The sequence below is a fragment of the Cyprinodon variegatus genome, unplaced genomic scaffold (genome assembly GCF_000732505.1).
Source record: "Cyprinodon variegatus isolate N-32 unplaced genomic scaffold, C_variegatus-1.0 Scaffold30, whole genome shotgun sequence".
Taxonomy (NCBI): Eukaryota; Metazoa; Chordata; class Actinopteri; order Cyprinodontiformes; family Cyprinodontidae; genus Cyprinodon; species Cyprinodon variegatus.
Window position 1 is genome coordinate 1,854,321 of NW_015150483.1, and position 23,812 is coordinate 1,878,132.

The window sequence follows — 23,812 nt, forward strand, 5'->3', positions numbered from 1 at the left end:
TCACCAGGGTTCCTGCTTTCTCTGTGCTGTTTAACTTTACCAAAAGCGTGCTCTGCATTAGTCAAATCAATAGGCCTTCATCACCACAGTGCAGAAAAAATATAAAGATTAGCCTATCTTATTCAAAAAGACCAATCCAGAGAGCTTACATGTGATTGGTCACTGAGCTAAATGGAGGTGGTGGTAATTCAGACTGACAGCTGCTTCAGTGTGTCACACACACAGGCACTGAGATTGCACACAGTCCATTAAGACGGCAGGCTTAAGAATTGCTTATTTCTAAACGTCTCTGGATACCTCACGTTTCCTGCAAAGACAGAAAAGGTAAGACAGATCTCTCTCAACAGGAAATTGAAAAATAAAAAGTAAATTGTAACAATTGTAGTTTATTGCAAAGAATAATATGCAGAAATGCTGCTTTGTACAGATACAAAATCATGGCTGCTACTTGATATTTAGTCTTTCCTGGCTGATGAAATGATTAAAGTTCAAGATTTTTCAGGATAAGCCCAATAAAACAAAGATTTTTCTGTGATTTACTGTACACAGCATGAACATTTTTAGAGTTGGTTAAAAGGAACATTTTACCGTTTAAGCTGTTAACCAGTTAGATAATATTTTATTATTCTGTAAAGAAAAGTATTAATCTACTGATTAGGTATCACACATCAATAGGTATCACAATAATCTCATCAGAAACAAACATTAATAGATTAGAATAAACTATATTGTCTCATAGTGGAGAAATTTACATGTAGATTTATAGCAAGTAAGGGAAAAAAAGTTTTGAACATTAGAACCATTACTGCACAATTATCATAATGGTTTGAAAGTGATCAAAATGTGCATGTAAGCAGCAAATGTTAAAAAATACTCCAACAATAATAACTAATAAAAGTTATGGAGGTATTTCTGGATAAAAATATAATTTCACAGGAACAGTCTCCTGTGTCAATTAATTTGAGCATTAATTGATTTGTTGTGCCTGAAACACTGTCCTCTCTTTGTAGCAGCAGGTAAATAGGCCACCTGTCCCAGATCTAATTAATCCCGCTGACTGACCCATCATGACTTCGTTAACAGCCACTGCTGATTTACCCCCTGAGCTTCTTGCCGCCTTACAGGCCACATGTTAGGACATAGAGTAATTGCTTGATAAAGAAGCATTTCTTCTTGCCCAGTAATTGTCATTAGGGATCAAAAGCAGCACATTATCAGAGCAGCAACATGTTTTAACCTTCTGTGCGAAATGCTCCACCTGACAGTGCAGTGGATCATAGGATTAACCTCAGTGCACTTCAGGACAGCTAACAGGATAGCTGCTGAGGTTCAGTGCTGAGGATAAATAGCTTATACAACCCCAAAGCATGGCTTTCTATTTATATTTTTCACCAGAGATAGGTATAATAGTTCCCACAGACGCTGTTTGCTGGTCCTGAACTCTGTGTGTGTCTTAGGAACAATGTCGGGACCAAGACCCGTGGTGTTGAGCGGCCCCTCCGGAGCAGGGAAGAGCACACTGCTGAAGAAGCTGATGAAGGATCATGAGGGGGTGTTTGGATTCAGCGTGTCACGTATGTATGCTTGCCAACTAGTGATTAGCTTCCAAAGCATGATCTAAAAGGAGGAAATGGTACAGACAGTCTAGTTCCCCTGATTCTGTTATTAGACTGATGATTATGCAGCATTGGGTTAATGATCTGTAAGTGTGTTTAACGGTGGCCTCCTTTTCTCAGACACGACAAGAAACCCTCGACCAGGGGAGGAAGATGGCAAAGGTACAGAGCTGGCTGCATGATGGCTTTTTTAGGTGAAATTCTTTGTAAGGACTGCATTAGACATGGGCTGGTGTTAGATTCTCATTATCATTAGCTAAAGAAGTATCACAGTATCACAGAACTGGACAAATAAACATGTGCAAACATACATGTTCTACATGATAAAAGTGATTTGATTAAAAGCAAAAAGAGTTAATTATATTCCTCTCATATCAAAATCATAAAACATATTGATTTGATCAATTACAGGAAACAGATATATGCAAACAGTGGCACATAAAAAATTTTTCACCACTGTCTACAGACTGTGGGTTTTATGTCCATGAGGATTAAGATAATTTCTCTTTATATTCATCTATTTATCATCTATTTATATTTATATTCATCTATTGAGAGATAAATATTTTCAATAGTTTTGCTTAGTTTTCTTCATGTTCAGAAGTTTGCATATGTTTACATGTTATTTGGTAGAAATTATAGCTGATTCCTCCAGGCAGAATTGGTTGAACCAAATTAGATTTGTTTATTATACATTAACAGGTATACCTCAGTTAATCCAGATGAGAAGCTTTCAGAGTCATAGCACCATTACCCAGGGCTTCCCCAAGCTGTTTCAAAGACATTGACATCTTTGTTTTTTAAACCTTTAGATTTAGTAGAAAGTGATAAAATAATAAAATTGATCTCATCAGAATTGGATAGGTGTAGATTTTTCAGCCAGCTGACCGATAGTACATGTGGGAAGGATGATCTGGTACACTGTGCTTAATGAAGCAACAGTAAACTTTATTGGTTGCTTTGCTTTTCCACTTTCTAATTACATAGACTTCTAACTGCAGAAAGAGCTTGATGAAGGAATTTTGTGGCTCGAATTCACAGGTGTACCTTAAAACCAGTTTCCAGCCTATGCCCAGTCAGCTTGTGAGTCTGGTTTTTCAGCCCTTTAACATTTTAGAATCACTTTGCTATGTGAAAATTCTGCAATTGATATTAACTTGAATTTGAACCCCTACAATTGTAACACGAGTGGATATCCCTTTTATTTCCCGCCCTTTCTCAACAGCACTGCAACACTTCTTACTCCCAAGTGAACTGCACATTGGTTTTTGTTATCTTGTATAATCCCCTTCATATATAGGGATAAACTTTTTCTGTACCTTTTTTTTGCTCTCTCCATAGGGCTGAACAAACTCCCTATGCTTCTGGGGGCTACATTACTTCCTGTAGCAGCCATCTTTTCCTCTGAAACCTCATTTTCGTGTCCAAATGAATCAGAACCACCAGATAAAGGTGATCTTTATCACTGTGATTCCTTATCACAGCTTGTTAAGGCAGATGAACGGGGGTTACTTTCATCACCCTGGCATGCCATCATTTGGTCTATTAGGGTTCATATCAGTTATGAGCTAAATAAACTAAACCAATATGCACGGGTATCAATATGAGCCAGTTTGCACTTTGGAGTAAAAAGCTTTTGAAAATAGCCCCCTGTGATGCCTCTGTAGTGATTTCCATTTCCAATCTCCCATAAAATGGTACCATCCTCCACTGTAGCTGAGAGATTCATAATCCTTTTAGCATCCCTAAAACATGTTTATTTCAACTCCTTAAAGTCTTTTATTCATTGTGTTGCATTACCTCTGTTGTTCTGTGTCATAATAAAAAGGGTTTAACTAATACCAAATTCAGCCGTTTGAGTAAGATCGGAAAAAGGTTGACTTTGGGACAAAATATTTTATGCATTTATATCAGCCCCAAATCGAAACTATTCTCATTGTTTCCAGCTTGCTTGTTGCTTTCCTTGGATGGTATTCCATCATAGCCATTTTAGTTCATATTTTGATGCTTTGTGCAGAGAAGAGACAAAGGGGTTTTAATACGGCTTTGGTTCATATTTTGTTATGTCTTCATCTATAGTCTGATTATTATTACAGTTTTCTAGAATCATATCGAATGATGCATCTTTCAGACTATCACTTCACGACAAGAGAGGCCATGCAGGAGGGTATCGACAATGGAGAGTTCATTGAGAATGCAGAGTTTTCTGGCAACATGTATGGGACAAGGTAATATATTTAATTAAGCATATATTTACTTAGCTTTGAAAACCTTTACTATTTATCCAGATTGACACGCCCCACCCCCGACACCCCTATGATGCAAACATAACAAGCTAGTTATAAGCATAAAAAAATATAAAGTCAACCCCAGCTCTGTATATATTATTTTGTAAGTGAGGGGAAAACGAAAGAGCCTTCCTTCAGCCAACTGATTGAATGTGTACGGCAGTAAGTGGTGGAGGTAAAGCTCTCAATAATTTTATGTCCCACAAGGAATAATTCTTTCTCTGTCATTTCATTGAATGGTATTGACTAGTAAGGACAGTGTTACACTAAAATTATAGGGTTATTTTTTTTTTTTTAGCAGTGGTCCAAAACATTTATTTAGAGAGTGTTAGAGATAACACATTGTCATGAATACCAAAAATAACACAGACAGGTTAGAATAAAGTGGGAACAAGTTTAAAGCAGTTAGCATATAACACAATATCTCGGGATCTTAAATTTGACAGTGCAGTGTTCAATCAAGAATTATTAAAATAAAAAATTGTGACAACTGTAAAGCTACCATCATCTATCCAAACTGACAGATCAGGCACTGGTAGCGTTTTAAAGAAGGGCAACTATAAGGACCAGGGGAACTCTGGAGAATCTGCAAATATCTGCAGCTCAGATGGGAAGATCTGTTAATCAAAAACCTACTATTTAAACACTGCATTAAAACAATCTTCTCAGAACCCGTCAACAGGTCATTGATGAAAGTAGCCAGTAGCAAACATGTGAAAGATTGGCTCAATCCAAATCCCTTTTTAGCAACTAATAGTAAGAACACTATCCAGGATAGGGAAGAAAGTCTGGAGTGTTGTGCAGAATCCAGACAGCTTTAATTCCTGTGGACGTCATAAGGTGGCAACACGTGCCTGATGTCGCTGGTCATAATGGGACTACAGAGGCAATCACCACTTCACCAAGACCAGGAAAGACTAGTGGAGCTAAATTCAGACCCATCCAGCTGGAAAACCAGGAAAGTGTTGTAAAAAAAAAAGGATGTATTTCAAGAACTTTTCAAAAATATAAGTTCATAATCCTTAATGTTTTTTTTTTTTTCAAGGTCTTTTCCTGATTTTTTTTTTATTTTTTCTTATAAGATAAAATAACAACAACAAAACAAAGTTGACCACATTACAGTCACCTTGCAGAAAAGGTCCCCTGACTTTTTCAGCAGGGTTATTTATTGACTTGGTGACAGATGGTGCTTTAACCTGTAACTTAAAAAGAGCATCACAGCAGCTTAGCATCTTATGAGTCACATTTAATCTCTCCCTCTTATTCTGAAGATAACATTCTGTCACGAAGCTTAGATCAATGCAAAGATCCTCTTACCTCTTTCCTTATGCTTGCAAACGGCAAAAGCATGAATACATGTTCAAAACCCATTTAGAAAAAAACATACAATAAAAACCTCTCTGTTTGTACTCACTTGATCTACTTCTGTCCCTGTTGGGATTTCTGTTTTCAGTAAGGCTGCTGTGGAAGATGTACGAGCTAAGAACCTGATCTGCATCCTTGATGTGGATATCCAGGGCGTGAAGCGGATCAAAGAAACTGACCTGAACCCCATCTATATCTCCATCCAGCCTCCATCCATGGAAATCCTGGTTAATCATTTCATATGTTATTCTTTGGTCAAACTCTCACTTGTGAAAAGCTTAATTGCAATAAGTAGGGTTTTAAATGGTTCATGGAACAGTTTTATGATGAAGATGATGTAATTATGTGTTATTTCAGGAAAAACGTCTGAGAGATAGGCATACGGAGACAGAGGAGAGTTTACAGAAACGTCTTGAGGCTGCACGAATTGATATGGAGCTTAGTGAGTTTCCCCACAATTCTGATAAAAAGCCCTAAAGTAAAAATAAAAATACTTAAGATTTATCAATAACTTCTAGGTAAGGAGGCTGGAGTGTTTGACATTGTTATCATCAATGATGACCTAGAGAAGGCCTACGAGGAGCTGAAAGAAATCCTTAAAGAGGTATGTAAGCCCTTAAACAATAATTTGATCTGTTTCTGTTAAATTAACTTTAAATATCAAAACATTTCTCTCTCAACAGGAAATCAACAAGGTTCAGGAGACCAAATGAACCAAAACCAATCACCCAGTTGTTTTGCTACTTGTGACTCTGATCAGAGTAACTCAACCAGAGATTGAACACAGTTCAAGAGATCAGAGGAAAAAAAAGCTTCTTCTTTCTATTTATGTCTCTTGCACCTTTGCATTTTCCATACAGGCCATGAAATGCTGGTGTCTTGAGTGAAAAGTTTTTATTTCTAAATGAGACTTTGTGTTGTAGTTAGAGAAAACAAATATGTGATCTATATGTTTTAATATTTGAAATCTATTAAATGTGACACTTTTCTTCTGGCCTCTATTAAACACCTTTGGCACTTATTTCCTTTAGCAAACACAGGGTTTGCAAATAGTTTTCCATAAATTAGAAGTTATGGGTTCTTTTTGCTTCCTAAGAAGTTCTGAAGCATAAATAGAAATCCTCAAAATTATTTATAGGAGATTTTTGTAATATTGTTAGGCTTGGAATTATCTGACCCACAGAAACACAGCAAGTAAGAAAGGATGGATGGATGGATGGATGGATGGATGGATGGATGGATGGATGGATGGATGGATGGATGGATGGATGGATGGATTGATGGATGAGAAACTCAAAAACTGCATAGGAACCCTTTGAAAACAGATTTCACCCACATTTTATTTTGGCACAAATATTAGAAGAATAAAACTATTTGTCAAATAAACAAAGTATCTTGTAGATTCCCAATTATGTTTAATATTATATGTCTGTATAGAAACATGGATAAATAAAAAGATGAGAAAGTTGATGACATCAACAGAGTTCTTTTGGTGTCATTTTTTATTTTTTTCCATTCACTTCAAAATAGGAGGTCATCCATATAACATAGTTTAACTATCAACTATTTCCTCATTGCAAACTTTGAGTTATGAAGTTTGGAACATACTTCTGAAATATTACTGTTCACTAAAACATGCAAAAAAGGTTTCAAATGTAAGACCAAGCATGTGGATCCATTTGACACTTTAGACGAGGATCACAGCGAATCACTTTACAGCAAAACCAAAACCGTATAACTCGTGCATCGATAATAATCTCTGATAAATATTCCTCAAAATTGATTTTTCCAAACAGACTCGTTAAGACATATTTAAAGTCAGGGTATATCATTTTATGATGCTAAGTTAGACTTGATTTAGCAGAAAAAAGGCAAACTTGAAAAACTTTTAGCCATAATTTTTGTTCAAAACACTGATCGGGGTTTTGTGGATTTTTTAACCACACTAGAAGAACGGACCCTGATGCTTTGTGCACACTTGGTCTCGTTTCTCCTCTTTCTGCTTGAGGTAAGCTCTGAGCTTGTCAGTGGAGAAGCACACTTTGGATGGGCGGACTTTGTGTGGAGTGCGATGGGCACGAAGCCACGGGTGCTGGAGACACTCGGCTGCTGTGGGTCTCCCCCTTCAAAGATATTTAGCACATTAATCTGTCCTCTTATCACTCATCTAACATAAATAAAAATCAATTATAAAGTAGAATAAACTAACCAACTAACTCACTCACCAGGATTTGTTATTAAGGCTGCTCTTCATGAAGTTTAAAGCTCCTTCTGACAGACCAGGGTAGCAGCGGCCAAACTGGATCTTTCCTTTCTTTATGTTTTTGTCTTGCTCCCAGCTGAGCTCGGCATGGAAGGGACTGTCAGCGCTGAGCCTTGTGGTTCAAAATGCACAAAGATTGAAAAAAAGGAAAAATATTGTGGGGCATTAAACAATGGAGTCTACACATGGATCTATCCATCTATAGACTGCAGTTATTATTTTTTAATTTTTTAATTCTTATGTAGTTATGTAAATTTAACTAGGGATACATTTATCCATTATTTTCCTGATCCAATCCGACACCGATACCTGGGCTTAGAGTATTGGCTGATATCTGATACCGATTCGATTCAACTGTTGAGTGAATGAATCATACATCTTATTATGTGAGTAAAGTTTTTAGCTATGGCATAAACAATGTTGGAAAACGATAACACATTAACACAGATGTAAATGCACTTTATATTTATGGAAAAAAAAGCAGCAAAAAGAAACACATAATTCTTTCATGTGAATTGCACCGGATTGGATCTCCTATATCATATCCCCAAAATCTGCTCAAAATCAGGAACGATATCGTCTCCAGGTATCGGATCTGTGTACCGTATTTTCCAGACTATAGAACACACCTTACTATAAGCCGGACCCACTAAATCTTTTTTTAAAAATGTAAACATACATGTATAAGAAGCACTGGGCTATAAGCTGCTGATATCTACTGAACTGTCTCCCACCAATCCTGTAGGGGGAGCTTTACATATCATCCCTGGAGTAAGGAACAAAGAAGAAGAATGGCTTTGTCTTTGCCTTAGCTCAGTCTATTCATTGGTTCAGCAGCTTTAATGCAGAAAATACATTTCAAAATGTGTGAATTCGGGACATTTGTTCTCCCCCGTTCCTGCTGCTAGCATGTTCTTATGCTAAATGAAAATTAGCCCCTCTTTCTTTCATTTCCAACTTTGACCTCCCTCTCTGGCGGTTAGGAAAAATCACAGCTTCTTATCAGCCACATGGTTCAAAGCGTGAGAAAAGAAATTTGCAGCTTAAATACGGTAGTTCTAATTTTAACTCATCTTATACTTATAATTAGGTTGAATAAAATCTTTTTTTTCTATTCTTGCTTTCTTAGAACTTACATGATAAAGGCCAGGACTCCAATAGCCCAGATGTCAGTCTCTGGCCCCACACCCTGACCCTCCAGGATTTCTGGAGCTTTAGGAAGGACAATATAGACTGAAGATGACAGAGAGACGTATTTTCCATTATATCCTAACTGAATATGTTCAGATTGTATTATATGGAAAATGGTTAAAATTGTGAAAACACGATTTCTTTGTGATACTGCGAAAATAAACATATTGCTAATACCTTTGCTTTCAGCGAAGCCGTGAATGTGCTCAATGCTTAAAGGCTGTCCAGGTATGAAGGACTGGGCTGAGCCAAAGTCAATGATCTTCAGGTGGTTGCCATCATCTACCAGCATGTTGTCAGACTTTAGGTCCAGGTGGATGACTCGACGACTGTGGAGGTAGTCCACTGCGCTCACAACCTGATGCAAAAGCTCTGCAACGTTGTTCTCTGCATAAAGGTCTCTAGGGCATGAAATATGTCTCCATTTAACCTCAGAGAATTTCTTTATTTAAGCTCTTTTTAATCAGAACAGGAGATAAACTTCTGGAAATAGATTTTTTCTTATTCATTTATTTTGTTACTATGATCATTTTTAAACTCTAAATGAAATTATAATAAATTATTTAAACTACAATTTGAAAAGAAGCAGAGGAGTCTCTTATCAATGTATGTATCTAAATGAAATGCAAAATCAACATTGTCATTTACCTTGCAGCCAGACTGTACAGTAGCTCTTTGCCAGGGCACAACTCCTCCACTAACAACATATAGCATGGGGTGATGAAAGCAGCATGCAGCTGAACCAGGTGAGGGTGGTGAAGCCTCCTTAGCAGCTGGTACTCCCGCAGGACCAGTTGTCTCTGCTCGGCACGGTATGGAGTGATCTTAGCAGCAAACACCTGAGTTGTCACCACATCCCTGCACAAAGTTACTACACTAAAACGACCCCTGAGAGATGGGAAAACAGGATTAGAAAAAGCGATACTTTAATTGAACCTGCCTAGGGGGAAGAGCAAAAAATGATTGTATTATTTTCGCTAATGAGTTTGGGATAAATAAAAATTCTAGCTTTCCATCCTTCTCTTAATATTCCACTTTGGACCTCACCAATTTTTCCAACAAGGATCATCGTTAGGCATTTAACTACTGAGCCGCGTTAAAAATCTAAACAGAAAAAGTCCTTTTGTTGCTAAATGTAACAGAAACCACTTTTATTTTCCATCAGTGACATCTACCTGTTAATCTCAGAGAGGAAGCTGTAATTCCTGTTTACACTTTGAGGTTGTGATCCATCGGCCTTTAGTCCAAGTGACTGAGTCTGAACGAGAGGAATCCGTATATCTGCAAAATAATAATACAATAAAAACACGCAGAGTGTCTGTTACCCTCCAAACAGCAGGCCTTGAATGTGTACTGTATGTGCATGCAAAGACAATAATTAAAATAGTGTGCAACAGCTATAACACACGGCGTGGTTTTCATGCCTTCAGGATAACTGGGTATGACAGTGGGAGCGGAAGCTTCGCTGAAAGGTCCTGCTCCTGTTCTGGTGATACAGCCCACTCTGAACACATATGATGCTCCTTTTGGTAAGTCCTTTACCACATAGCAGCTCTCTGCAACCTCATCTGACAGGACTCTCCACTCTCCACCTGCAAAAATGCACAGAAGAGATGCTATCATTAAGTTCTATTACGGCCATTAAAACAGCTTTTCAAAGTTTTAAAGAAGGCTCTAGTGATGTTAAATATGAACCAAAATAATGAAAACTGATTGTACCACTGTGTACCACACCAACCCAAAGCTCATGATCATAGATGAGGGTAAGAACGTAGATCGAACAGTAAATCCAGAGCTTTGCCTTTTGGCTCAGCTCTCTCTTAACCACAACGGACCGGTACAGCGCCCGCTTCACAACAGCCACCATACCAATCTGCCAGTTGATCTCCCGCTTCATCTCCCTCTCATCCCTGAACAAGACCGTATGATCATCACTGCTGAAACTCACCAGCTGTACAGTACTGCACACAGTAAGTGACAGGGTCAGCAGACTGGACAGGCTTCCACACCAGCAGTACGCCACCCCCGGCTAACTGCAGCACCTCGGCTTTGCTGGGACAAACTAACATGAGGGTAATGGAGAAAAATAAAACAGGTAAAGAAAAATAATCTCCTTTTCCCTAATATATATATGTTTTTAAATGTTCAAAATGTTGAAATCTAGAGTGTGTTCTTGTAACCTTTGGTCTTTCTGAACGGCGGTATTTTAAAAGATGACAAGAGCTTTGAGCTTCTCTTTTTGGGGCTTTCAAGAGCACTACTCTGAGGAATGGCAGCAGATCCTTTTACAATCGGTCCTTAAAAAAGAAAAAACTAAATAATTTACCTGGTATAACAAACAGGCAATATCTCCAACTTGGGATTATATATAAATTTATAATTGGAGTTTACCTCCTTTACTAACATCCTCCTTACTAGAGGACCTGGAAAAGAGCTTGGTCAGACTGGAGGCGGAAGCCCTCATCTTTTTTCTCAGAGACATAGTAGGTGTATTGGGCTTCATGATCTCTCCCAGTGTTGGTCCCAGCTCCGTATTCTCCAATTGGGTGTATGAGTGGCCGGTCCAGGACTGCCTACGGAAGATATTCAAAAGACCCAATTTTGGGGACTTTCCAGTTTGTGGTTGTGCTTCCAGAGCTGGAGCAGATGCATGTCTTTGAAGTGCAGAGCCTTCTCTCTTATCCCGGGCCCTGGGAGGCCTCTGCGGAGCCTCTAGAGAGCAGAGGCTTGGACTCGGACTTGGCATTAAGGGTTTCTCTGGCTGGCTTCTGAAGGTTGTGGATAAGTTGGGATTGGACCGGGTACGATTACGTGGTGGTGCTTGAGGAAAGGAGCTTCTGTGTTTTATTTCCTGAAATAAGGTAGGGGATGGTGTTATCAGTGGCTCACTCTGTTCATCTTGTTCGTCACTCTCCCCTGATTGGTATGTTCTTCTCACCCTACCATGACTTAATTCATCAAAGGAGCCAATTCTACTTGAGGTCTCAGATCCACCATGCTCCAAAATAAAAGAATCAGCCAGAGACCCTTGGGAGCTGGTTAAAGTATCACCCTCTGTATGGTCCTGACCCAGTCTAGAACTCTTTCTGCCTCCAGCATGGTACTCTGAGGGAACAGACACTCCACTCAATGGTCTCTGCATCACAACAACAGAACCTCTCCGTCCTAAGACTTGATGAGCTTTCTGCATACTTTGCAAGTTTCTACAAGTTGCTTCATCATCTGTGAATCCTTCCCTCTTAGTCTGAAAGGCCTCTTCTTCATGTGCCCTTTCAAGGCTGGATGAGCTGGGAGATCGACGGGAATACTCATCCAGGGACCTGCTCCGTCTGTGTGGGGGTAGACTGCTGTGGACAAAGCCCATTCCATTGTCAAATGAAGAGGATTTCTGAATGGTAGGCTGGATGGGTCCTTGTCTCTGCCCACGGGTGCTCTCTGGTTCATCCTCTACGTATTCAATCAGAGGCTCATTGAGACGCCCCGAGAAGCTTCTCCTAAGAGGTTTACGGCCCCTTTCCTGTTTCCTCGCTTGAAATTTGTCCCTTAAAGTCATGTGTCTGGCAGACAGAGGGGAAAGCTGTTGAGAGGTGTTGTAGAAAGTGCTTCGGATGACACTTCCTCTGGGAATGCGCCCACCATCACTCCCTGAACCCTCTTCCCCATCAGAGAGATACAAAGATCGGTTACTATCCTTGCTGAAACGTCGTTCCCTGTGAGGAGTCTGTTGGTCTGTTGTTGTTGAGGATGCTGTTGATGCCCTGCTCATGTTGCGCTCTAAAACACTCCTCCTTTCTCCCATCTCTCCCTCTTCATCCTCACCTAAAGTCCCTTCCTCATCCTCCTCTGAACCTGTGCGGCATTTAGCAAACCGCTCAGAGATTTGTGCCCTCTCCATTAAGTGATCATATTCTTCCTCTGTCTCATCCTCCTCATCTTCAGTCTGGCTGCAGGGCTGGAAAAAGTCCCAGGAGTCTGCCTCGTCATATTCTGATGAGGAGCCGCTGCTCAGGGAGGTACTGCTGTGCTCCTGGGGCTCTCGTGGCACTGCAACTGAAGTCTCTCTGAGAGGAGCATCTAGCAGCTCCGGAATGGGCCTCAGTGTGAGCACCGACCCGATGGATGTCAAAGAACGCTGAAGAGACAAATGGAGAGAGACATTGCTCCAATGTTTTGCCATCCCTTCAGAATGTTATGTGAGACTCACAAATGTCAATGTGCTTTTTTGGGGATTTTTTGGTTCTTTACAAACAGAGACTGGATATGCATTATTTTAAAGGGAAACAACATAAAGTAAAAACGGTTGTTTTTTTTTACTATTAAAAGTCTAAAAATAATGGAGTGAATTTATATCCAGCCCCTAAATCTGTACCTTAGGGCACAATATTTTGATGCAATTAGGGCTTTAAGCCTTCTCGAGTTCATTCTATGTTGCTTGCTCATGAAGAGACTTAGATAAAGTATAAGGTGTTTTTTTTTCTTTTTTGAGAACATTTTAAGGATCAGCATCTCTTTAGAACTAAGATCTGAACTTTATCATAGCATGTCATGATCCATTGATGTTTTTGTTTTTTCTTTGGTTTGTCTGATATTATTTGGTTCACTATTGCCATTTAAGTCTTGCGTAATTTAGTTCTCATATATTTATTTTGCAAGATTTTTAGGATATTGCCATATAGTTTAGTTTCTTCCTGCTTAGCTCATTTACTCTTGGATTCTGTCTTTTATGTTTTTTCTACACTTTTTTTTGTGTGGTTGAGAGTGCTGTGTATAATCTATGTTTATTAATTGCCTTCCCTTAGTTCCTCTGTTTTAAACTCTGCCACAGCTGTTTCAAACTACCTCTCACTTGGTTCCCATGCTTTGCAGTCTTTCCTCACTATTCAAACTCTTGGTTATGATTTGTTTAGATTCTTCTGGTATGCTTTGGTCAGTCCACTGTCATGATCTAACTGCGAGAACTTCAATTTTCTTACCTTGCATATGTTCAATGGTTTAGTGTTGTCTTGTTTTATGTTTATGTTTGCAATGCATTGTATTTGTTTTCACCAGGAGCTTTAGATTTAGTAGAAACTCAGCACAGAAGGTGACATACCTGCCATTTCCTTTTAGAGATGAAGATTTTCAAACTCTTTGTGTTGATTTCATCCGTGTCCTCCCCTGCATTTCCATCCTTTGGGGATATTTACAAATGATTTGGGTGTGAGTCAATTAGAAAAAACAATTTTGCAAAAAATATGTCTTATTTTTATTTACCTGAAGCCAATCTAGACTCAAGCACTCAAAGGCAGATGGTCGAGTCCTGCATAGGAAAAATGAGATAGCATTACGCGATGACTCTTCTAAAACTTTTGAGCATCTTTAAACCAGATTGCACATTTATATTTGGGTTTGTCAGATGGATACATACAGCATGATGCACAGTTACTGTCATACCAAGTAGTGATTGATATGCTTAAATATTGTATATTTTCTTTATTCCTGTAAAAGTATTTCCCACCAAACTACTAAATGCTTAATGTTTTTTGACAAAATCTGAACTGTTTAGACCTTTTCCGATTTTGAATAGTGTCAAAAATGGTGGAACGGAGGATTTTGTAAATAAACACATAAATAGAAAAATATATACAATTATTTTAAATATATATAAAATCTAGACTTTTTAGCTGTTTGAAATAAACAAAATCATACTCATTTTAAGGCCTTTTAAGCCTATTACAAGAGGAGACAATACAGCAAACCCTGTGAACACTGTAGGTGTTCTGTCCTTGTTCTGATAATACTTTTAATAATTATGAGTTTGTAAAAACAAACGAAATTAAAGAATCAAACGGTTAGAAAACTTTTGGCAAAAGGCAAATAAAAAATGAGACAGCTGTAATACTCTGGATCTGGCTGTAGGACCATGTGAAGAAAATTCCTTGCTTCAGGGCTCCTGCATACGACATCTGGAGCATCCCAGTTTATAGTTGCCTCTTCCACCCTCAGCAATGTTGCACGGTCGGTCTCGCTCACAAAAGGGCACCGGCAAACCAGACTGTACACATAAAAATTTTTATATCAAGCAGTTAGATAAAGTGACCATTCTGTCTGAACTTTTTTTATGTTTAACATTATATTTTGCACAAACTCCTCTGTATACATACCACAGAAATGCTATGACACCCACAGCCCTGATGGAAAAAATGTAAAATATCAATGAAATACAAATCAAGAAATTACATATAAAACTTTGAAATATTTAAAAGGAGTTTAAAAGGGCAGTTTTTTTACGTTCAGGTACAATCCCTAATCAGCAAGTTTCTGTTTAAAAAAATCATTTACAGATTTTATAAACCACAGAACAAAGATAATCAGGAAGTTTTACCAGATGTCAGTGGCCATAGTGACGGGCTCTTGATGCACAATTTCAGGTGCAACAAACTCTGGAGTGCCAAACATACTGTACTGGTGTCGGGAAGTGTCTATTTCCTGGCAGAAGCCAAAATCACAGATCTTGATCTCATCTCTTGGAGGGTAAACCATCAGAATATTTTCCGGCTACGTGGACAAGGAAAGTACACAATGAAGGTAAAGAATGATATGAAAACCTACAGTAAGTTATTTTAAACAATGATTAAAAATCTCACTTTGAGATCCAGATGCATGATGTTCATGCTGTGTATATGACTGACCCCTTCCAGAATTTGCTGGATATATGACTGGACCTGGAAGAAAAAATAATTTCTTAACATTCGGCTTGTAAAACTTTCATGATTTAGTCAAACACTTTGGGTTTCTACCTCTCTTTCTGAGATAGATCCTCTCATAAACAAATGGTCGAGAAGCCCATGAGAACAGCACCTGACATTGATGTTAAAGAAACTACTGACCAAAGTGGTGATCAAACCATAAAGAGTTTGGAAAACTCAAAAAAGGGAGGATACATTTCTGTAATTAAGACCAGGGTGCGTCTGGTGCAAAAGAAATCCAGCAGGCAGGCCACTCTGGGATGAGCGAGACGGGAAAGGAGATCTCTCTCCTGGAAGGCCCTGGTCCGAGAGCTGCTCCTCAAGGGTAGAAACTTGGCAGCAAACACTTCACCTGTTCTTCTGTGGATGACCCGCTTCACCACCCCAAATGTCCCCCTAAGTAATAAATAGACAGGTTCCTATGCTGTGTCTAAAACAACAAACATGTAATTCACAGTGCACATCACCTTCCAATTTCCTCATGGACATCATATACTGAGAACAGCTTCCTTCTCTTCCCCAGCTCCACCTCTTTTTCCTGGGAATAAAGTAGACCTACAGAAAAACATGGAAAAATCTGTAAATACATTTGGAACATGAATACCTTTCAAAAGTCTAAAAATTAAAAAAAAGGCTTTTTTTTAGTCGTGCATCATATCACAGCTTTTCATTGACATTGTGTTGGACTGGATCAATGTTATGCAAATTGTTAACGTCTGACCTTCCTCGACTGTTAGCTGAGCTTCACAGGAGGCTTGGCCTGAGTCGTTGTGAGCAAAGCAGGTATATATGCCACTGTCCTCTCCTTCAGGGCACAAAATGGTGAGGCAACAGCGAGCACCATGTTGGACTATCTTCACATTCTCACTGGCTGCAAGCTGCTCCCTATCCTTTAATTAGAAAGGAGATAAAGAGATTTAAGTAGAAAGCTGATGGTTCATTTGATCATAAAACATCTATTAATTACTTTCTAAACCTTTAAAATTTTTTACAAGATTGGAACCACCAAGTTATCCAGTTAAAGGCAAAGTGGAACCCACAGTCTGTTATCAGTCCTCAGAGTTATAACTTTATTTTAGATAACATTTGGTTCCAACCCAAATCACAGTTTATTCTATAGCCTGTCTGAATTTTTTTGTTAATTTTACTCATTGTCAATCAATCAAGAAGACTGTCAGATAATCAACACCACATAGAGTAAATGTTACACTGCAATTTTTGCTGTCAATTTTTTTCCATGACTGTTTTTATGAGGTGAGTGTTGACCTATTGATTAGAGCAGTGCGCTTGTGCTCTGAGAAGGTTGCAAGTACCCGGCCTGATCCCTACAGGCTCCACTCTGGGTTCCTGAGCAAAAACCTTAACCCTACACTGCTCCCTGGGCGCAACACAATGGCAGCCCACTGCTCCGCAAGGGGATAGGTTAAATGCAGAGATACATTTCTCCAATGTGAGATCAATAAAGTTAAATTATTATTAACTCCAACACCTGAGCAGATTTACATTCAGTATGGTTACAAATACTCAATTTAAAGTTGAATAGATTGACTGTGAATTTTTTACTGTGAGCGTTAGTTAAGTTGGCCAAAAGCACTAGCGGAGGAAGAACCACAATGGATCCACAAAACACAACAACATTGTAATTCAGTAAGGAGGATTCTCTCTAAACATAACATAACAGTGAAACCATCAACAGTCCCAGACACAATCTGGTTCAGCCCAAAGACAGACACCCAAATCAAAGCTGAGTGGCTTTTTCGGTCTACCACATTGAGGACTGCTTTAACTCCTACATCATAAAGGCAAGACTACAAAAACCAAGGACCTTTGACAAGCTAAATGTTTAGATCTTTGACAGAGAGGGTAGATGTTTTGAAAGAGTGGTGAAGGAAGCCCACTTGATTGACACAGAAAAGCAATTACTGAACAGAGTGGAGGACTGCAGTTTCAGATCCCAAGGATAAATAAATGTCTTTGAAACTATTCAAAAGAGGCTACACAAGCAATCTCGTTATGATTAAAATGGGCAAAGACAACAATCATACATAACAATAAAGAAGACACCAATTACCCGGGAGCAGAACTGGTGAGTGTTTGATTTACATCTGGCTTAGAATGTGCTTAGGAAGATGGGCTTCTAAGGTGTTTAATCAACTCTCCAACTAGACGCTGCTCTAGTGCAAGTCGCCAGAATTGACAAAAGCTACTTTATAGGTGTTCAAATATTATCAGAAAAACTGATTCTCCTTTAAGCTTTAATTGTAGTGCATGTCATCGAGATTTAATGAGTAGTCGAGGAAAAATAACACATTTTCAACTTTTTTTTTTTGTATTTTTTTTACAAGAAATGTATTTAGATTTTGAGTGTGTTTGTATTCAGCCCCTCTGAGTCAATACTTTGCAGGATCACTTTTGCCTCAGCTCCTCCAAGTCTGAGCCCATGGTTCTCCTCCAGAAATGGATGGTTTGCCCTTTTCTGGTCAGAGGGGAATTCCTGCCTCAAAGGGAGAAGTACAAGTATCTTGGGGAAAATGAAGCTCTCTCACATTAATCTGATTTTATGGTCCCTGTGAAAGGTTGTCTATCAGAACTGTCGTGGTCATGATGGAAAACAGCTGACAGTCTTTTAACATGCTTTAAGAGAGTCTTAGGTTTCTTGCCACACACAAAGCACATGAGTCCCAATTTCCCATCTCTTTATTCTGACCACAGCACTCTTTTCCACTTGAGCTTTTTGGTTAAAATACAACCATATGCTGAAAACAGTTTTATTTTACTAATCCCTGTATAAGATATAAAAAAAAAATTGTAGTGGTATTGACAATAATTGAAAATAGAAAATCAAAACCCCTTGACTGGGTATAAACATCTACCGTATATATCCTTTCATTACTGCATACTCCTCTGCTTACCTTGTACCACTGTATCTTTGGAGTGGGTCTTCCTGTGATGATGACTATGAATGTTGCTGGTTGGCCTGGCTCTACGCAAAGATCCTCAGCAGGCACCTGGATGGAAGGCGGAGCTGAGAGGAAAGTTACATCAGTATTTAGTGAATCAACAATTTATTAACTTTTTCTACATGTAGGAAGCTAAACTACCATCTGTGATTTCATGCAGGGCCTCTGAAATGTAGATCTCCTCTTCTTCTTCCAGATAACATGAAGGCTGCTGCACTGATTCATCCAATGCAGAACGTTGAACATCCATCACGGTACTACATCTGGTTTTAAAGACACATAAAGGTGCTGGCAATAAGATTTCTTAACAAACACAAAATCAATACATTTCTTCTCATTGCTATTAAGTCAAACAAAAAGGCAGTTGAATTCTGAGCATAAAAGTCAGTTCCTGGAACATACAATTTAAGAACCAAATTCTGTTGGTTATGTTTTGAGAACTGGGCCATAATTAACAGTATCACAACTTATGCAAATGCCCTTTACAAGAGGTGCTTCACTGTGATGACAACCAACTCTAGAGTAAATCAGTTATAATTCCATTCTCATTGCATATTTAAGGAAAGATCAGAATTAACAACCAGGCACAGCTTTCTTTTCCTAACTTCACAACGTAAATGACAAGCCGTTAAAGGTGAAGATCCACATTCTATAAAGTTGGTAGTCTCTGATGCTCAGTTACGTAAAAGGGTGAAACATCAGGATTTAAAACACTTACTGCTCAGAGGATAAAGGAGGACATTGTATCTTGGCCAAAGAAGATGGGCTGAAATCAGTCTGCAGCCATTTTTTAACAAAGGCAGTTGACCATGCCTCTGAATCAGCTTCTAGAGAAACCAAAACATTAATTAGGCATATTTCCAAATTGAAGTTACTATATAATTTGATGACTAGTTACTTTTTGAATATAGTAGAAAAATAAGCTTTTAGAAAGCACATTACCTTACCTTCCAGGAATAGTAAACACAGTTTGCCTTACCTTGGAGAATCAGGGTTTTACCCCTCTAACCCACCACATCAACAAGACATGATCACATGCCCACATCTGCATGGGCAGGAAGGATACACTCGCCCAGCACATGACCATCTTGTAGGAGTGGAGAGTTAGCTGGGCATGCGTTGGCAGGAAGAGAGAGGGGAGCGTTGAGTGGTTATTGGTTATCATGACAATAATGACTTACATGGAACGGTCCATGTGAGGAACCCCCTGCTTTGAGACTAGTGAAGGGAAAATGGGAAACATCATGTAGGTTATAGACAATGGAACGACAAACAAATATGGTGTGGAAAATACAGAAGTAAAATTCACTTCAGTTTCTGTATTCTGATTAGATGATTGCTGATCTGCTCAAACAAATACCGTACTTGCTTTTCCTAGTACCAAGTTTTTAATATGATCTTGATTTTCTCTTAGCTTTTGGCTCTTTTAAAAATCCAATGAGCTCTGCATATAAACATTTCAATAAGAACACACAATGTAGCTGATTACAACTCATATCTTATACGGAAAGTGGAAACATGATGATAAAATGTTTAGGGGAGTGGGTGTTGAGGACTACAGCATGATGTATATGGTGAATTAAAGCATCTAGATTCCACTTATTATGGCTACAAAGAAGAAGTTGAAACTGGTATGGTTATGGTAATTTTTTCTCCCCACAATATCAAAACCTTTTCTTCTTCTAAAAAGCTATATATGTTAGTTACGTGCATAAGTTTGCCCCTCATTTTGGAGGAAATTCAGAAAAACTATTATCTGTGTAACTTTTGTTGCATGCAATACTCTCCACTGGATTTATAACTGCATTAAATCTACAAGTAAAACAACCACCTCTAGTTTTTCTGAATACAAGCCTCTATGCTCAGGGTAATCTTTACAAGAATATGCATAGACATGGGTTGACTTACACCCAAATATATTTATAATGTCACATTTGATTGAAGCCAAGCCAAATGAGGGTTTTACATCGCAATTATTTGTGTGTCTTAGATGGTGAACTGTGACTGAGTTTCTTGCAATTATGGATATCTAAACATGCTGAAAAGATTTCCTGAGATTTCAAATCTTATTTGACCAAAATAAGCATCCAAAACAGTTCTAAAAGTGCAAACGCAAACACACAAAGCTTTGATTTCACTTCAGTTTTGTGTGAAACTGGTAAGGCGATGTAAAAGAATTTCAGAAAACAACCAAATATAAAAGTTGGACATTGATTTTGATAACATACAATAGTAAGGACCACCGATGCATGGACAGGCTGGATAGCGATATTGATTGGATTTTCAGATTTTCAATTAGTACTTGTTCAGTGACTGGCCAAATGGAACAGACAAAGAAACAGATCTTTTCCCAGTTAGGTAATCTCATTCCAGAACTGCTAAGAAGAGTATATGACAATAGATTTGAGAGTTCAAACTAAAGTGATGACAAAACTCAAAACTAGATATTTTGAGAAACAGAGATGTGTTTGATGTATAGTATCTTTATATTTATTGAGAAGAAATCCTCTAAAATAAACTAAAATCTCTATGAGCTGGTGAAAACTCTACATGAACCAGAGTTTAGATATTGAAAACACTCTCAGACGGATGTGTCTGTAGTTAAAATGCATGTGTCTTATCTGTCTTTTCTAACAGAAACAGTCTTTTTATATCAGATCCTATGCATGTTCCTCCCAGTGCCATAATAGTTTGGAATCTAGTCATAACAGAAATGACACAGCTGGAACTATGTATGATGAAAGTGTATGAAACTGGGAAAAAGGAAAGTGTAAGTATGTGAGTAAAATTTCAAGATACTGCAAACTTTATGGAGTTTATGAATGGTAGTGTTGGAAAAAGAAGTACTGATTGGAACTGATTGATGAATATTGTAACGAATTGTGACATAATGTGATGGAAAAAAAGGGTGATAATGTGAAAACTTGCCAATGGCATGTGCTTTAATTATATCCCTTTAAAATCGTGGCTAACGTTTAAACCTGTGTGCCACACATATGAAAACCCTTTAGTGGGTTTCCACCTTGTGTGGAAGATATTCACTCCGTTGGCTCTGACAGTCCTACCTTTAGCAGGTAGGCTCTGCTGTTGGTCACTCTCTATGTCAGCAGGTGGCACAAAGGCAGGACAAAGACCTGCTTTGCACTTGATGCAGCCAAGTTCATTCCAGAGCTAATATAAAAAAATTGTTGGGATTTTAAGTGACACTAGGTGTTATGAAAAGAAGGTTTAAAAAGTTCATTAAAGAGACATATATATTACATACCTCACATTCATACACTCCAATATCTGCCTCTGTTGCCCCTGTAACTGTAAGAGACAAGATTCCACTCCGGGCATCATTCACAATGGAATATTTATTGCAGTCAGTCAGCTCCCTGCCATTTTTCAACCACCTGCAGGAAAAACAGTTTCTCCAGTCAGAAGACACATGACCATCTGCATTGACACGTAATGCTATTGTCTCTGTGGTCTGCCGTACCTGATTCTTGGTAAAGGGGTAGTGAGAGTGGAACATACAAACTGGATCCCTTCTCCTTCAATCAGACAAGCGCTTTCTAGTCTGGTCACAAATCTGGGTGGAGCTGGAGAGAAGGACAAAGTGCATGCAAAACAATTTCAAGACAAACCACCTCACAGTGCCACATTAATAGATACAATGTCTACAAAAATCATTGATAACACAATAAGTGGATTATTTCCGAATTATTTCAGTGACCATCTACCGGCGTTTGTGGTTTATGGCAATTTTTACAGAGATCCTTCTGACGAAGACAGATAAGTTTAAAAAAAAATCTGTTGTAGTCAAAACTGGGATTCGATAATCCTAAGAAAAAATTAAGTCCCTAAACATTTTAAAGATACTTATAAGAAACACTGTCCAGTAAAAAGACTTTCAAAAACTGGTAGAAAAGATCACTGATCCTGTGATAAAATAGAGAGTTGCATCAGGTACCGACAACAAAACCCCCTAACATAATGTTTCTCACAGCAATGGAAGGGGGAGATGTCATAGCTGTTGTTAAAAAATGTATAAAAAAGGTAAACTAACAGTGATAAAAATGACAAAAGTCAGAAGAGTTATTGATGCTATTATTAAACCATGGTAACCTCTCTTTCCAAACGGCTACATTTACAAACAAAATCAAAGCTGCTATTGGGCCATAAACCATGATATTAATTTTGGAAATTGGGGACCAATGTCCATAATGATATTAACAATGTCAGGGGCAGTCCTGATAAGATTGATGTCACTTTTATTACCTTGTCTTTTCACTTCCTGTTTTATTTTGGTACTCATTTTCTCTCTTGTTTTAGGCAGCTTCACTTCCTGAGTTCCTTCCTGCAATCAGGATCTGCCACAGCCTAATGCAATTCACCTGGTGTATGTGCTCCTCTTTTGTTTGTTAGAGTATTTAGTTCCCACCCTTGCAGCTTCCCTTTGCCAGTTTGTCTTTGTCCTTTGAGCTTAGCGTTCCAGCCTTTTTGCCTGTTAGATTTAGCTTTTTAGTGTTTTGACCCCTGCTTGGATTTGGACCTGTCTTTGCCTCCGTTTTTTGATACTTCTGTTTCTGCTGGACTTTTTGGTGTTCAACCCTGGACTGAATTAAAAGAACTTTGAGTTTTAATCCACTGTGTCAGGTCTTGCATTTGAGTCCTTTATTTCTGAGCCTTGTGACAAACATGATGATTGGGCTAGGAGGATGCATTGTTGCTCTGCAGTTGGGCCTGCATCACCTCCCACTCTGCCTAACACACTCCCAAGAAGATATGCAATGCTCCTCCATGGACATGATGCTGAAATGTTTTGAGTCGTTTATAAAAGCTAAAGCAAGCTTTATTAAGAGTTTAAAGACTAATATAACATTTCCTTTCATGCACACTCATATGCTCATCACATTGAATTACCAAAATATGATCCTTTACGGGTAGAACCCTCTTGTCTGCTGCTACTAGCTCAATCAAAAAAGGTTAAGGATCATTTAACTAAAGGTCATTGTTTTCTGATTAAGCAAATTATTTAATAAAAGATTATTTTGCTAAATACTTTTTTATTTACATCTTAGATTTGCATTGTGAATTGGTCTGAACACATTCCAATTGCTTCAAATTAGTCAAAAGCTAATTTGATCACATTCCAAACTCTTTCTGATAAAATTGGTTCTTAAACATAAAATCCATGCTGCACTGTGATATCATTGCATAATTTTATGGATTAGGATTTTCAACCATGCTTTTCCATCTTCTTTGTAAATAGTAGCTTAGTTTAGTTGAGTTTCAATACTGTAGTTAAGAGTGTAACTTGGGGCGTGCTTTGGTGGCGCAATGGTTAGAGCACACGACCCATATATGGAGGCCTTTGTCCTCAACGTGACCGACCCTGGTTTGAATCCGACCTGTG

The 23,812-nt window shown here is 38.4% G+C and overlaps 2 protein-coding genes across 4 annotated transcripts in view; one reads left to right on the plus strand and one right to left on the minus strand.

Moving 5' to 3' along the window:
• Positions 1-258: 258 nt before the first annotated feature.
• On the plus strand, positions 259-6,469 carry LOC107100776 (guanylate kinase-like). 3 transcript variants are annotated; one of them, XM_015399414.1, is made up of 9 exons: positions 259-324; positions 1,458-1,574; positions 1,737-1,778; positions 2,958-3,068; positions 3,748-3,844; positions 5,358-5,496; positions 5,627-5,711; positions 5,788-5,873; positions 5,953-6,469. In XM_015399414.1, exons 2-9 carry the CDS (start codon positions 1,463-1,465, stop codon positions 5,980-5,982), a joined length of 702 nt encoding a protein of 233 aa, XP_015254900.1. In that variant the 5' UTR covers positions 259-324; positions 1,458-1,462; the 3' UTR covers positions 5,983-6,469. The 3 variants fall into 3 exon arrangements, with proteins under 3 accessions (XP_015254900.1, XP_015254913.1, XP_015254906.1); XM_015399427.1 differs by lacking the exon at positions 2,958-3,068; XM_015399420.1 differs by lacking the exon at positions 259-324 and having other exon boundaries at positions 1,399-1,574.
• Positions 6,470-6,682: 213 nt separating this feature from the next.
• LOC107100726 (obscurin-like) overlaps positions 6,683-23,812 on the minus strand; it is a 59,596-nt gene continuing 42,466 nt past the window's right edge. Inside the window, exons 53-78 of the mRNA XM_015399342.1 lie at positions 21,893-21,995; positions 21,677-21,806; positions 21,372-21,582; positions 19,130-19,301; positions 18,553-18,674; positions 18,364-18,476; positions 16,173-16,341; positions 15,919-16,006; positions 15,647-15,847; positions 15,503-15,563; positions 15,350-15,427; positions 15,088-15,260; positions 14,867-14,893; positions 14,605-14,757; positions 13,977-14,022; positions 13,816-13,893; positions 11,115-12,855; positions 10,904-11,020; positions 10,672-10,785; positions 10,148-10,315; positions 9,899-10,004; positions 9,372-9,611; positions 8,901-9,124; positions 8,669-8,765; positions 7,495-7,644; positions 6,683-7,392 (exon numbers count right to left, since the gene is read on the minus strand). Of these exons, the coding sequence (XP_015254828.1) occupies positions 7,215-7,392; positions 7,495-7,644; positions 8,669-8,765; positions 8,901-9,124; positions 9,372-9,611; positions 9,899-10,004; positions 10,148-10,315; positions 10,672-10,785; positions 10,904-11,020; positions 11,115-12,855; positions 13,816-13,893; positions 13,977-14,022; positions 14,605-14,757; positions 14,867-14,893; positions 15,088-15,260; positions 15,350-15,427; positions 15,503-15,563; positions 15,647-15,847; positions 15,919-16,006; positions 16,173-16,341; positions 18,364-18,476; positions 18,553-18,674; positions 19,130-19,301; positions 21,372-21,582; positions 21,677-21,806; positions 21,893-21,995 (5,060 nt within the window). The 3' untranslated portion in view covers positions 6,683-7,214. The remainder of the gene's footprint in view (positions 7,393-7,494; positions 7,645-8,668; positions 8,766-8,900; positions 9,125-9,371; positions 9,612-9,898; positions 10,005-10,147; positions 10,316-10,671; positions 10,786-10,903; positions 11,021-11,114; positions 12,856-13,815; positions 13,894-13,976; positions 14,023-14,604; positions 14,758-14,866; positions 14,894-15,087; positions 15,261-15,349; positions 15,428-15,502; positions 15,564-15,646; positions 15,848-15,918; positions 16,007-16,172; positions 16,342-18,363; positions 18,477-18,552; positions 18,675-19,129; positions 19,302-21,371; positions 21,583-21,676; positions 21,807-21,892; positions 21,996-23,812) is intronic.

Coding starts and splice junctions, on each gene's coding strand:
- LOC107100776 (XM_015399414.1), top strand. CDS start 1,463: ATGTCGGGACCAAGACCCGTGGTGTTGAGCGGCCCCTCCGGAGCAGGG. Junction 5,497..5,626: donor CTCCATCCATGGAAATCCTG/GTTAATCATTTC, acceptor GTGTTATTTCAG/GAAAAACGTCTGAGAGATAG. Junction 5,874..5,952: donor TGAAAGAAATCCTTAAAGAG/GTATGTAAGCCC, acceptor CTCTCTCAACAG/GAAATCAACAAGGTTCAGGA.